This window comes from Haliotis rufescens, unplaced genomic scaffold (assembly GCF_023055435.1).
Source record: "Haliotis rufescens isolate VD_foot unplaced genomic scaffold, xgHalRufe1.0.p SCAF_8, whole genome shotgun sequence".
In the NCBI taxonomy this organism is placed as follows: Eukaryota; Metazoa; Mollusca; class Gastropoda; order Lepetellida; family Haliotidae; genus Haliotis; species Haliotis rufescens.
The window spans coordinates 1,454,529-1,465,936 of record NW_025964372.1 but is presented as its reverse complement, the minus strand read 5'-3'; the positions used below and the strand labels follow the sequence as shown (position 1 = coordinate 1,465,936).

The 11,408-nt window shown below is 39.5% G+C and overlaps 1 protein-coding gene and 1 long non-coding RNA gene across 4 annotated transcripts; both read left to right on the top strand.

The window, feature by feature from the left end:
• Positions 1-2,034: 2,034 nt before the first annotated feature.
• On the top strand, positions 2,035-8,449 carry LOC125376953. 3 transcript variants are annotated; one of them, XR_007219423.1, is made up of 5 exons: positions 2,043-2,610; positions 3,089-3,147; positions 4,811-4,882; positions 5,559-6,031; positions 8,240-8,449. It is a non-coding gene; the product is annotated as an uncharacterized LOC125376953 (long non-coding RNA). The 3 variants fall into 3 exon arrangements; XR_007219422.1 differs by lacking the exon at positions 8,240-8,449 and having other exon boundaries at positions 2,035-2,610; positions 4,811-4,889; positions 5,559-6,169; XR_007219421.1 differs by lacking the exon at positions 8,240-8,449 and having other exon boundaries at positions 2,039-2,610; positions 5,559-6,169.
• Positions 8,450-9,505: 1,056 nt separating this feature from the next.
• On the top strand, positions 9,506-11,021 carry LOC124127389 (ras-related protein Rap-2c-like). The gene has a single exon (XM_046490781.2). The coding sequence runs from the start codon at positions 10,231-10,233 to the stop codon at positions 10,879-10,881; it is 651 nt and encodes a 216-aa protein (XP_046346737.1). The 5' UTR covers positions 9,506-10,230; the 3' UTR covers positions 10,882-11,021.
• Positions 11,022-11,408: the final 387 nt, after the last annotated feature.

Genomic DNA, 11,408 nt, shown 5'->3' with positions numbered 1-11,408 from the left:
GAATTGACATGACTAAAAAGCTCCTTGACTGTTTTTACACTATAATATTATTTATCCCTTGTGATCGAAAAATCAATACAGTCAACCAGAACATGCTTGACTGTGATTCTTTCATCACAAGGGATGCAAAACGGTGGATCCTCATCGTTCATTTGATATTCATGGGTATATCTTGAATGGCCAATTCGACAACGTAGGAAAAATGACCTCCTCAAATCGGGACTGACAACCCAAGTAGGTGTAACCGATCGTTGGCTTTATTTGATGTAATTTATTGATATCTACTTGGGTGTGCCACGTATACCTTCACTCCGATGTTGAAATAGCCAGCTTTGAGAGAAGTCGGGAGTTTCTGCAGGTCAAAAGTTAACAGCGGTTACACCTTGTACTTTTAGTTCATCTACAATCTCTTCTTCGCTCATGTCAAAAAGACAACGAGCACAGTCTCTAACGATACCCTGACAGACGTTCAGGGTCCTGTGCACCGAGACAACAACCTTGGTGTTAACGAACTGCTGTAGTCCCAGCAGGTTAACAGATTGTTGCCTCTGTGAACATTCAACCAGAATTGAACCACTTCGGAGTCGGGTCACATTTTTGACTACTTCGCAGGCACCTTCTATGCCCTTGGAGATAGCAAACAGGTTTAATTTCAATCGATTGCCATCGGCAGATGCAATGACTATAAACCGAGAACAAAAAACAGTATTTGAAGGATTAGCTTCATCGTCAGATGAAATACAGTCGACATGTCTACGTTTGAAGGTCTTTGATGAAGCAGAAGAAGTGTGGTGAGACATGGTAGAAGAATACGAGCACACCCTTGCTCCCCACCCACTATCTGGGGGGTATAACTAGTGCTTAAGCATAGCGGAGTTATTCCCCCTTTTCTTTGTACGTGTGTAACCTCTCTATCGCCTTTTGACGTCATAGAGAAAAATACATACGCATATAACTCCATTTGATATGTAGTTATGTCGTTCAGATATTAGGCAGTATTGTGTTCGCCGACAGTTTCCGTAAAGCTTCTAAATAAAAAAAATATTACTTATATCGGTGTACGATAAAAAGTGGAGAAATTTACTGTTTTTCAACGCAGAATAAATTCTCGGACAACACTTAGAAGTGTCTTTTTTAAAACCTGTTAATTATTGCAGTTAAATCACCATCAAATAGGAAATTTAATATTTTCCACCTCTGTGTAAATTTATAGCCAGACGTAGATCCAGTGGCGCGTGAGCGCAATTCTCGCACAACCTTCACTTTTCCGATCTTAGGAAAATGTGCGCCAGAAAAGAAACTCGGCATCCAGAGGGTTAAAACAGTACTTACAAAAAAGAGTATGCGTCAACTGTTGTTAAATTCATTTTATTGTCAACTTCGGAATTGTGGTGATAAATTTATCAATGTCCCACACCAACAATACCTTTCCTGACAAACACGCAGGCCTTTCTTTTGATAAATATCATTGACAACCCACGTAGTTTTAACCCATATTTTTGTTTTAATTTCATGTAATTTATTTATACCCACTTGGATGTCCAACCTCTTCTGCATCAGATATAGATCGTAGATATCTTCAGCACTTCAACCACTAGGCTACCCCACTGCCAAAATTCCCAAACATGATAAAGTTGTCATCACGGTATTCTTCAACAAGTTCAAGTGAAAATATCCATACCTTTCAAATGTCTTATCTTCCACTTCACAATGTTCACTGTTGCAAAACTCCTGTCATTTAATTTGTTCTTGATTCTTCACACCTGCAAAAGAAAGTTTAGTCAGTACGGTATGAACTAAAAAAATGAGTCACTTTAGAGTATCTAGATAAAGGAATATAAGTAAGCAAACATATTTCTAAATCATATACATTAGCAAGGATTAACATAAGTTAGGTAGATTGCTTATCCTACAAAAATTAAATCACACATTTACTAACATATATAAAACAGAATAAGTGGCTTACAGAAGATAAATAACTTTAATACGTGATTAATATTATTAACATATTCCTTACCTGAATCAGAGACCATATAACAGTCTATGTATTATGGTCTCTGTCTGAATATGTCACGTCTTCAGCTCCCTGCAATCGAGGTTGTGAAACATTTCTGCTGTAGGAATATTACATCCGCTGGGATATCCCTTGTCACACTGCCTGGCATGGTAGGCAAACGCATATTCCATACACCACATAGATATACTTCCTAATACACACTGTCGAAATCCCCGCGGCTCCCAATATGGCCTGTATGAACTGTAATCGGCCAACCTCGTCTCTTTCCGTAACTGCTGCAGAAATGACCGCTCGTCATTCGTGACCAACTCGTGTTATTCCGGGACAAGCAAGTCTACCCATAATTCCCTGTATGACCGAGGGCGCCATTTTGGAACACAAATGTAAACAAACACTCAAACCTCGTGTAATCGATGTACACCGTGATGCTTGATTGCGATATGCTTACCTCGTGTATCAATACATTGTTCTCAATCACCTCTAACACGGAAATCCCGGTCGAAATCCACCTGAGCCATCCACAACGAGGACGTCAAGTATTTCGAAAACTCGATTGGCAGCCGAAGGAAGGAAGAGCAGCTTGCAGATGCCAGGTACGTAGCAGGGCTTCGAGACATAATGTTCCATGATTTCTATACAGAGATATTATAGAATGGATTGATTTAGATATTTTCCCGATCTCCATGTTACTACTGTAAACGTCAAGGGCCTTTTAGTTTTGTTGTTTTCGGAAACCCTTTGTTATTATTATGATCAAGTGTTTGTTGTGACATGGTATTTCTATTTGGGCTTGCATAAGAGCTAGCCTACAGGTGCAGGACTTTTAAGGGTCGTGTCCTTATTCTCAACATAACGCTGGGATTTGATGATGAGGGTTAGTTACCAAGGGTATAAATCTGGCAAAGTGCATGTCAAACAAAATGTGGCATTCAATTCCAATCATGTGTTGCCACCTGAACCGCCTGAAAGTGAGATATGGATCACGATGAATAATGACAGCTTATCAATCTTTAACAAATTCACACTGAAACATTGAAAGGATAAAGACAAGTTAGTTGTTTTCTGTTTCAGCATGTTCAGGGTTTGTGGGGAGGTTCACAGACATCCTCAGGGAGGATACCAAGTATTGAGTGAGTATTTTTGTTTGTGATAAATACAAACTACATGTATTCATCATGGTATATTTCAATGCAATGTGAAACATCACACTCACAATAGTCCAGCTCTGTGATGGCAGCCTGTAAATAATTGAACATGGACCAGGCAATCTAGTGATTGTTATTATCAGCAAAGTTCCATGCCCTCAGAGTATGATGACAACCTAGTCTGACCACCCAATTCATTAGTTGATTAGTGTCTGCAGCGGTAGGAACTAACACTTTCAGTCCACTAGTCCTAAAATGATAGCATATAGCAAAACCTTTAAAATGTCAAAATGACTAGTGCCAATTTCTAACCCTGGTGTTTGGATGTTGTGTTTCTGTTTGTATGTATGAGTGTATTTAGGTTGGTTTGTTGTTTAACGCCACACTCAGCAATATTCCAGCTATATGACGGCGGTCTGTAAATAATCGAGTCTGGACCAGAGAACCCAGTGATTGATATCATGAGCATCGAGCCACGCAATTGGGATCAATGACATGCATCAACCAAGTCAGCGAGCCTGACCACCCGATCCCGTTAGTTGCCTTTTACGACAAGCATAATGGCCTTTTACGGCAAGCATGGGTTGCTGAAGACCTATTCTACCCCGGAATCTTCACGGGTCGAGTGTATTTAACTTAAATCATTAATCTTATACTTGTTTCTCTGTGCTTTTACAATGCAGTGCTCCAGATAAGCTGCGTATCTGCGTAAAATACGCATCAGAAATATGCAGTAAAATATAATCCAAGCGTATCAAAAAAGCAACGAACATTACAGATACGCTACAAAAATAAAACTTGTGCGTGTCATCATAATATTGTGAAGTAACCCTGCGTATTCGATTAGCGTATCAGCAACTTATTTTGAAATTATAAACAGGCATTCCGTCAACCTTGAAAAACTCAACGATGACAGTTACATCATGATCATTTGCCATCACACTTTCTTGTGGAAGTATTGTGGTATTTGTGAGTCCTATAAAGCTCTCTAACCCACATGACACCAGTTTGCAGGGACTAGATGAATAGTGTTGTTAAATATTTAACTTAAATACCCACATGTGTAAGACCTAGTGGGTTACAGAAATTTGAATACCCAGATAGAATTACTGATACCCAATGATTTTAAAATGCATGGGTAAAATACCCACATCACCAAAAACTTATCTGGAGCTCTGCAATGTAACCAAAATTTTCTCGGGAATAATAAAGTATTCTCTTATTTATATCATTTCTGAACAAAGTGTCATATCAAGGTTAGATCTCTGTCAAAACAGTGCCATGGAAAAGCCAAACAAATAGCCTAGAAATAAAAGTAAATACTGCATTGCATTAATCTGCATTTCAAGAAAATTTGGCAATAATTCATGGAATGATATTCACCTCGGTGAGGATCTCTCTGCATTGTCGAACAAGTTATTTCCTATGTAATGTATGTGTTGAATGACCCTGACTTTGTTGTCAAAATATTGTTTTGACATTTGTTAAATATTGGGATAAATGTCATCTCTGAATGTTTGACATGAATTATTATGATTAGGGCAGTTCTAAGTCGGAATCACAACCGGGGTCTTTTCATTTGAATCAAATGTACAACATGTACAGTTTGGACATTTTTCTGTGATGTGAATGCTACTTATGTTTGTAGAATGTCCGGATGAATAAAAGAGACAGTCATCTGTGCAGCATCAATGCAAAGAAAGACCATAGAAGAGCAACAGTGAGTGGTAAATATTTTGAAATTATTCTGTTTGGTTCACATGTTCATATGGTTATTTTGCAAATATGTCTTCAGTTTGTTCCTTATTGCTGTGGGCACGGATGTCCTATTATCTAAGGCACTACAATTTTCTGTGCAGAGTTGCATCTCTTGGGCTTAGCAGAAACCTATAGTCATGGGTTCAAATCCTGGTTCTCCCCGATTATGTTGCTAGGTTAGTCAGCATTATACACATGCTCGTGGGATTCATCAAAGACCTGCATCACTTAGGGCTTTCTTCCCACATCAAGCTAACATGCGCTGATATATCTGGAATACTGTTCAAAGCAGTGTTAAAGCCAACTCATTTATTTAACACTGCATCCAGCAATAGTTTGGCTATATGACAAGGATTGTAAATATATATTTTTCCATGTTGATGAGTTGAAACAATCACTAAATGACATCTCTTAAAAAGATTCCCAGCATTCCAAGCCTAATTAATAGATAAGTGATTGAGTAGGCTTATTGATCGCATGTAATCATACCACAGTGATGTGGGATATTGTCCATAATAGTTATCATCGGTTTGTCTGGACCGAGTTCATAACATTAGTCGCTGGTTAGTCTGGTTGAGATTTGAGATGTGATTATCTTAAATGTTTGATTGATAAAATCTTTTTACATAATGCTGCAGAAACTGAAGTCCTGCTTGAGATCCCTGGATGAGTACTCCAGGTTGACAGTCTGGAAGGACCAGACAAGGGAGTCCTAAACAGAGGCTGCACCCCTTCAGATATCAGAGGTGATTTGCAGACAGCGATGACGAGGGTCCTGTTATTTCAATGGAGGCCGACCGAGAAGTTGTATGCCAAATGGTACTGGGACACACAAAGGCTGGTCTGGCTAATGTGAGAAGACCAACCAATGCCAAGCTGGAGTGGAATTCTTCCAGGACTTTCAGGAAATTCTTGTCTTGAGCCATATGGTAAACACTTGAAAGGAATGATAAATGGGACTTATTGTCTTTAAATGTGGACCCAAACACCAAATGGAAAGTTCACAATTCTACTAACACAATGCAGCAGAGATAGAGTCTTACTGGTATCCCCTCATCCTGGTTCCTGTTCATCCATACCAATATTGAAAGAAAAGGAGGATTGAGGGAAAGTAAGTTCTCTGAACTGGTGAACATAATCTGTAGGTACTGTCAAGCGAACAGTTATCACACTCTGTTATGAGTATTGAAGAATAGGATGAAATTGCATACTGCATCAGGAACCATCATGTGAACACTGTTCAATGTGCGATATACTATAGGCATATGAATAAAAGAAATTGATAATTTGATTGTTGCTTATGTTTCATTTGCCAGCTGTGTAAATTGGGATGTTTCATGATTTTGCCTCAGTTTAATAGCCACACTTATCTTATGAAACCATGCATTGCTTGGGCATCTCAAGATAAATAACACATGTTTCCTTTGCTCTGAAAACGTCTGATGACACATTGATCTGTTAGGTCAAAGTCACAACCAGACAAAAAGTTTGTTTGTGGTCTAACTCTTCCTTTGGACAGGGGTCGAAGTTGGAAAAATGTCGTGTGTGATCTATATATACTACATTTTCCCCTAAATTGCCTTTTCTGCAGAAGTCTTAGTAACTCTAATACATATACTGGTAACATTACTTCCATATTTTGGTCAATGATATGTTGAATTCTACCAAAGGACTGCATATTTGGTTTATGTGCTGGATAGCTCTTTGAAATGTTTTTGAAATATTTATCACTGATATTGAAGGTCAAATTCACACTCAAAAGTGATAACTCTTGAAGGGTTGAAGTGTAAGATCAAGGCAATAGTGAAGGGGTCATTCATAAAGTATTTCTGCAATTATTACTAAAATGCCTATATTTGGAGATATTTGTGAAGTATTAAGAACATAATTGTTATATTATTTGAATACACATATATGTGCAGTGGTTACAACTCCAGTGTCAAATTAACTCTCAATCCCTTTTAATAAAAGAATTCACAGTAACTGAGGAAGAGCTTACTGTAGTACCATAAAACTAGGGTGAGGCAAATTTCAATGAAGTTAGTATTTTGGATATAACAAGTACATGTGCCGTTACAAATAGTCTTATTATCATCTCACTAGGACCAAAGGCCCAAGTGAGCACATTGTCAATGACTTTTTCTTTTTCTCAGTACAAACTGGAAGTCTGGACATGAAATTTAAGGATATCATTATATATGAGAACTGATGTTTGTTCCTTAAATACCATTAACATATGAAAAGGACAATATATGAAATTGAACAATTGTCTTCTCCAAAAATGTTTTAGGAGGATATTTACCATTAAAGTAACCCAGAATATTACAACAGCTACCTGTAATGCACAGGCTAACATTTTTTACCAGAAGCAAGTCATGAAGAAAATTTGCATCTGGATACCTTCGGGAAACCTTCCGGAAACCTTCCAGATGCCTTCAACAACCTTCAAATTGCTTGGTATTTTCAAGTTAATTTTTTTATGTGTTTCACACTTAAGTGAACAAAATGCACCCCCCAAATTTTGAAATTTTTTGGGGAAGGTTTCCGGAAGGTATCCGGGCCGGATCCAAAATGGGTAGGTATCCGGGCCGGATCCAAAATGGGTAGGTATCCGGAAGGTTTCCGGAAGGTTTCCGGAAGACGGAAACCTACACTTTTTTTGCTGTGAAAGTGATCACTTCCACACATGCCATCATAAACTGACCATTCAAATTCATTGAACAAACTGGAATCTGTAAGGGACAAATCCAGCGAAGTGTATGAATCAGTTGCATGGTCTAAATAAGTGTGTGCAACATCACTAGAAATACATGAATCATTATTTGAAGTAAACACCCTCAAGAATTTTCTGCTTAGTGTTTGTGTGTCTTCCACTCCAGAGCGAGTTGTGACCATTTAGGTCGCCCATGGTGATAGATGGTTTAGGTAATCCATCATACAATGACTGCTGGAGATTAAAAGAAAGGGGAACATACAAAGAGCACACTGTAAAGGCCACGTGTAATGTAAAGTGTACAGCTTGAAGGTTGACGTTTAGTGAGACAGAGTTGTGGATCACTCTCTGCCTCACGAAGTTACAAGTGCCTCCTGTTGCCCTATCACCTGGAGGAGAAAAAAATGGTATTCATCTCCAGGGAGCATTGAACTGCCTCACCAGTTTTGCTTAGCGACACACTTGTAGTCCTACGATGCATTGTTTCTGAAACATCCATCTCTTCAAGAGATCCTAAATGATCCTTTTGGTGTTCTACTGGTTTGGTTTTCTGCCATAAAGTAGAGTCTATCTTACATCTTGTTAACACAATTCTTTCTCTTCCAGATTGTGCTGCTGGTACCGAATCATGCTGTGAACTTGATTTCAAGGTTGATTGCTTGTTTACTCTGCTAGTATACTCTGTGTTCATTAGTCACCCACTGGCTTCCAATTAGCTTAATCACCTCTCTGTGTCCATCAACTAGTCACTGTAACAACTTAGATGTCAATAAGTGTATATATACCTATGTTGTTTAGCCCTATCCATCACTTGCTTGATAAAGGTGTTAGGATCTACACCGAAACGTCGCACTAATTGTAATAAAGAAGTTGTTCATCCATAGAACTCGTCTTACTTCGTCATACAAACAGCTGAAAATCCTTGGAACCATCTGTAAACTTTGATTGATATGTATTTTATGTACTTCTTAACTGATCATATAATTGTTGATACTGTAATTGATTTGTTTCTTGTTTCTTTAGTTCAGTCAATGTCAGGTCTACCCAAGGCTTTACCATTTGCCAAGGTGGATAAGACAGCAAATGGAAAGGTGATATACAAAGTTCAATATTAGCAGCAGGAATAAAAAGTTTAATTCTTGTTCCAGAGGCAGAATCAAAGATGATTATACAGATTTTTCTGAGCGCAATATGGAAGGGAAGTCGCCAGTTAGAAACTAATGCCTTACAGCTCAAGATATTTGCTTTCTAACTGGCTAATATCGACTTCTTGTCAGCTATTTCATTGATCTGCCAAAGTTCGCGAAATGTCCTTCTGACGTGACCTGTGTAGCGATACACATCGTTGTTTAGCGATAGCACATAAACATTTTAAACACCGTCAGCATGTGAGGGAGTGAGTTAGTGAGTTTGATTTTACGCCGCTTTTAAAATATTTCAGAGGTAGGGGTAGGGGAAAGTCTGGAGGTTAAGGAAGGGCTGGGAGTATGGGTAGGGGAAAGGTTAGAGGTGGAGAAAGGGCTGGTGGTAGGGGTAGGGGAAAGGTTAGAGGGTAGGGGAAAGGCTAGGGGTGGAGGAAGGGCTTGGGGTAGGGGAAAGGCTAGAGCTAGGTGAAGGGAAAAGGCTAGAGATGGAGAAAGGGCTGGAGGTAGGGGTAGGGTAAAGGCTAGAGGTTAAGGAAGGGCTGGGGGTAGGGGTAGAGGAAAGACTCGGGGTGTGGGAAGGGCTGGAGGTAGGGGTAGGGGAAAGACTCGGGGTGTGGGAAGGGCTGGAGGTAGGGGAAAGGTTAGAGGTGGAGGAAGGGCTGGGGGTAAGGTAGGACTAGAGGTAGAGGAAGGGCTGGGGGGAGGGTAGGGGAAGGGCTAAAGATACGGTAGGTAAGGATTTGTTTTCCTCTCTGAAGAAACGGTCCAGTCGTCTTAGGCACACCAGAAACCGTGGATCGTGGTTTCGAATCCTGGTTCAACCCCATTGTATACATGTTTGTCAGCACCATACCCATCTTGTCCGTTTCGGGCTTTCCTGTTACATTAAAGTGTCATCCCGTGATATTAGTGGAATACGGTTCACTCGCTATTTCATGCAGTGTAATTTATTATTAAAAGGGGTCAAGGGCGTGCTTCTCTGATTTCACATTACATATCATACATCACCAAAGTCAGCCTTTGTGTGAAGATCATTGTGTTCACCCTGGATATCCAGCCTAGGTTTTTTTTAAAGTTTGACCTCTGTTGCTGCTCGGTGAATATTACCTCTGCTACTGTATTTTACTGTGCAATTGAATATCGTTCTGCCATTAAATTGAGTTCTGACATTGTTATTACCGTTCAGTAATTCTCAAAGTAAACAAAAAGCGTCTCATGTCTAAGATGTTAAAATGATCGAGAAATATCAACACAGAGGCATGATAACATTATCCATGAATTGCCCAGGGAGAAAATTTACTGGAAATGGCTGGATGGGATTGGTTTCTGACGTCAATGTTGGTGTGAAAAACATAGCCGTTTTGTATAAAAGACTTAGAATTGTCTCCATACCAGCATTCGTGAGATCATTTAACATTCGCTGCTTGACAACTGAATCCGTAACAAGGAAGGATGGCATATTCCTACCTGACTTCCGGCACCGCTTCTTCCACCTTCACATCATCAACGCTTGGAGGAGACACGTTCAGAATTGCTGTCATGGGAGCAGCCGCTGTAGGTAAGACAACTATCATCAGCCGGTTTGTGCACGGCACGTTTCCTCGACTTTACTGGCCAACAGTGCAGGAACGCTACACCAAAGACATTGATGTGAATGGAAACTCCGTTGTTCTGGACATCTTTGACACCCCTGGGGGTTATTGCTTCTCTTATTTGAGAGAATTAGCCATCGCCAATGCTGATGCGTTTGTGCTAGTGTACTCTGTCGCAGATGAGGCATCCCTTGAGACGGTGGCTAATCTCAGAGACATGATTGTCCGACGGAATCCGGCTGGTGTTCCCATCATTGTTGTTGGCAACAAGACAGACCTGATACCCGCAACTCCTCGTTTTATGTCAAGTGAGAAAACTGAATACATGGTGAATGTAGGCTGGCAGCATACCTACAAGGAAGTGTCAGTCAAGGACAGTTCCAACGTTTCAGACATTTTCAGAGAGATTGCCATTCAAACCCAATCTTTTCTGTTCCCTAAAAGAAATCGTATCAACATCTTCCAAAGAATCAAACGTCGTTTGAAGAGGAGCAAGTCGGGGAAAAAATGATTAACTAGTGCTTAAAAGTGTAATATATATGTACTATGTGCAATGTATAGACAAATATGACAAATGCGTCAGTATGACACTGACGTTTTACCAATGGATGAGTCTGATGTAAGGCAGCTTTGTTGAATAGTGAATAGTGGATGCCAAATAAATCTTCGTGTGAATTCATATAAATTTGTTCTTTGTCTAATCCTTGTCTTAACCTTATTGTCCCCCAAAATAGTTTGAGGGAAAATGTCTAAAAACATGTTTGGCCAGGAAATATGTATAATGCCTCAACTTTTCAGGGATTATGTATTGTTCCCGACTGAATGACACATTATATATAAGCCCGGAACTTTTCAGGGATTATACACATTCCCTGACATACATGCACCTCCACTACATTTGCCAATGTCATCTAAAGTTGTCACAAAAAGAATTGTTGCAATATGTAGGTCTTTATCAAGGGATTTTATCAATTGGTAATTTGCCCAAGTAGTTTTAATTAAGCTTCAGGTATAACGCTGATCTGATATAATTCAGTA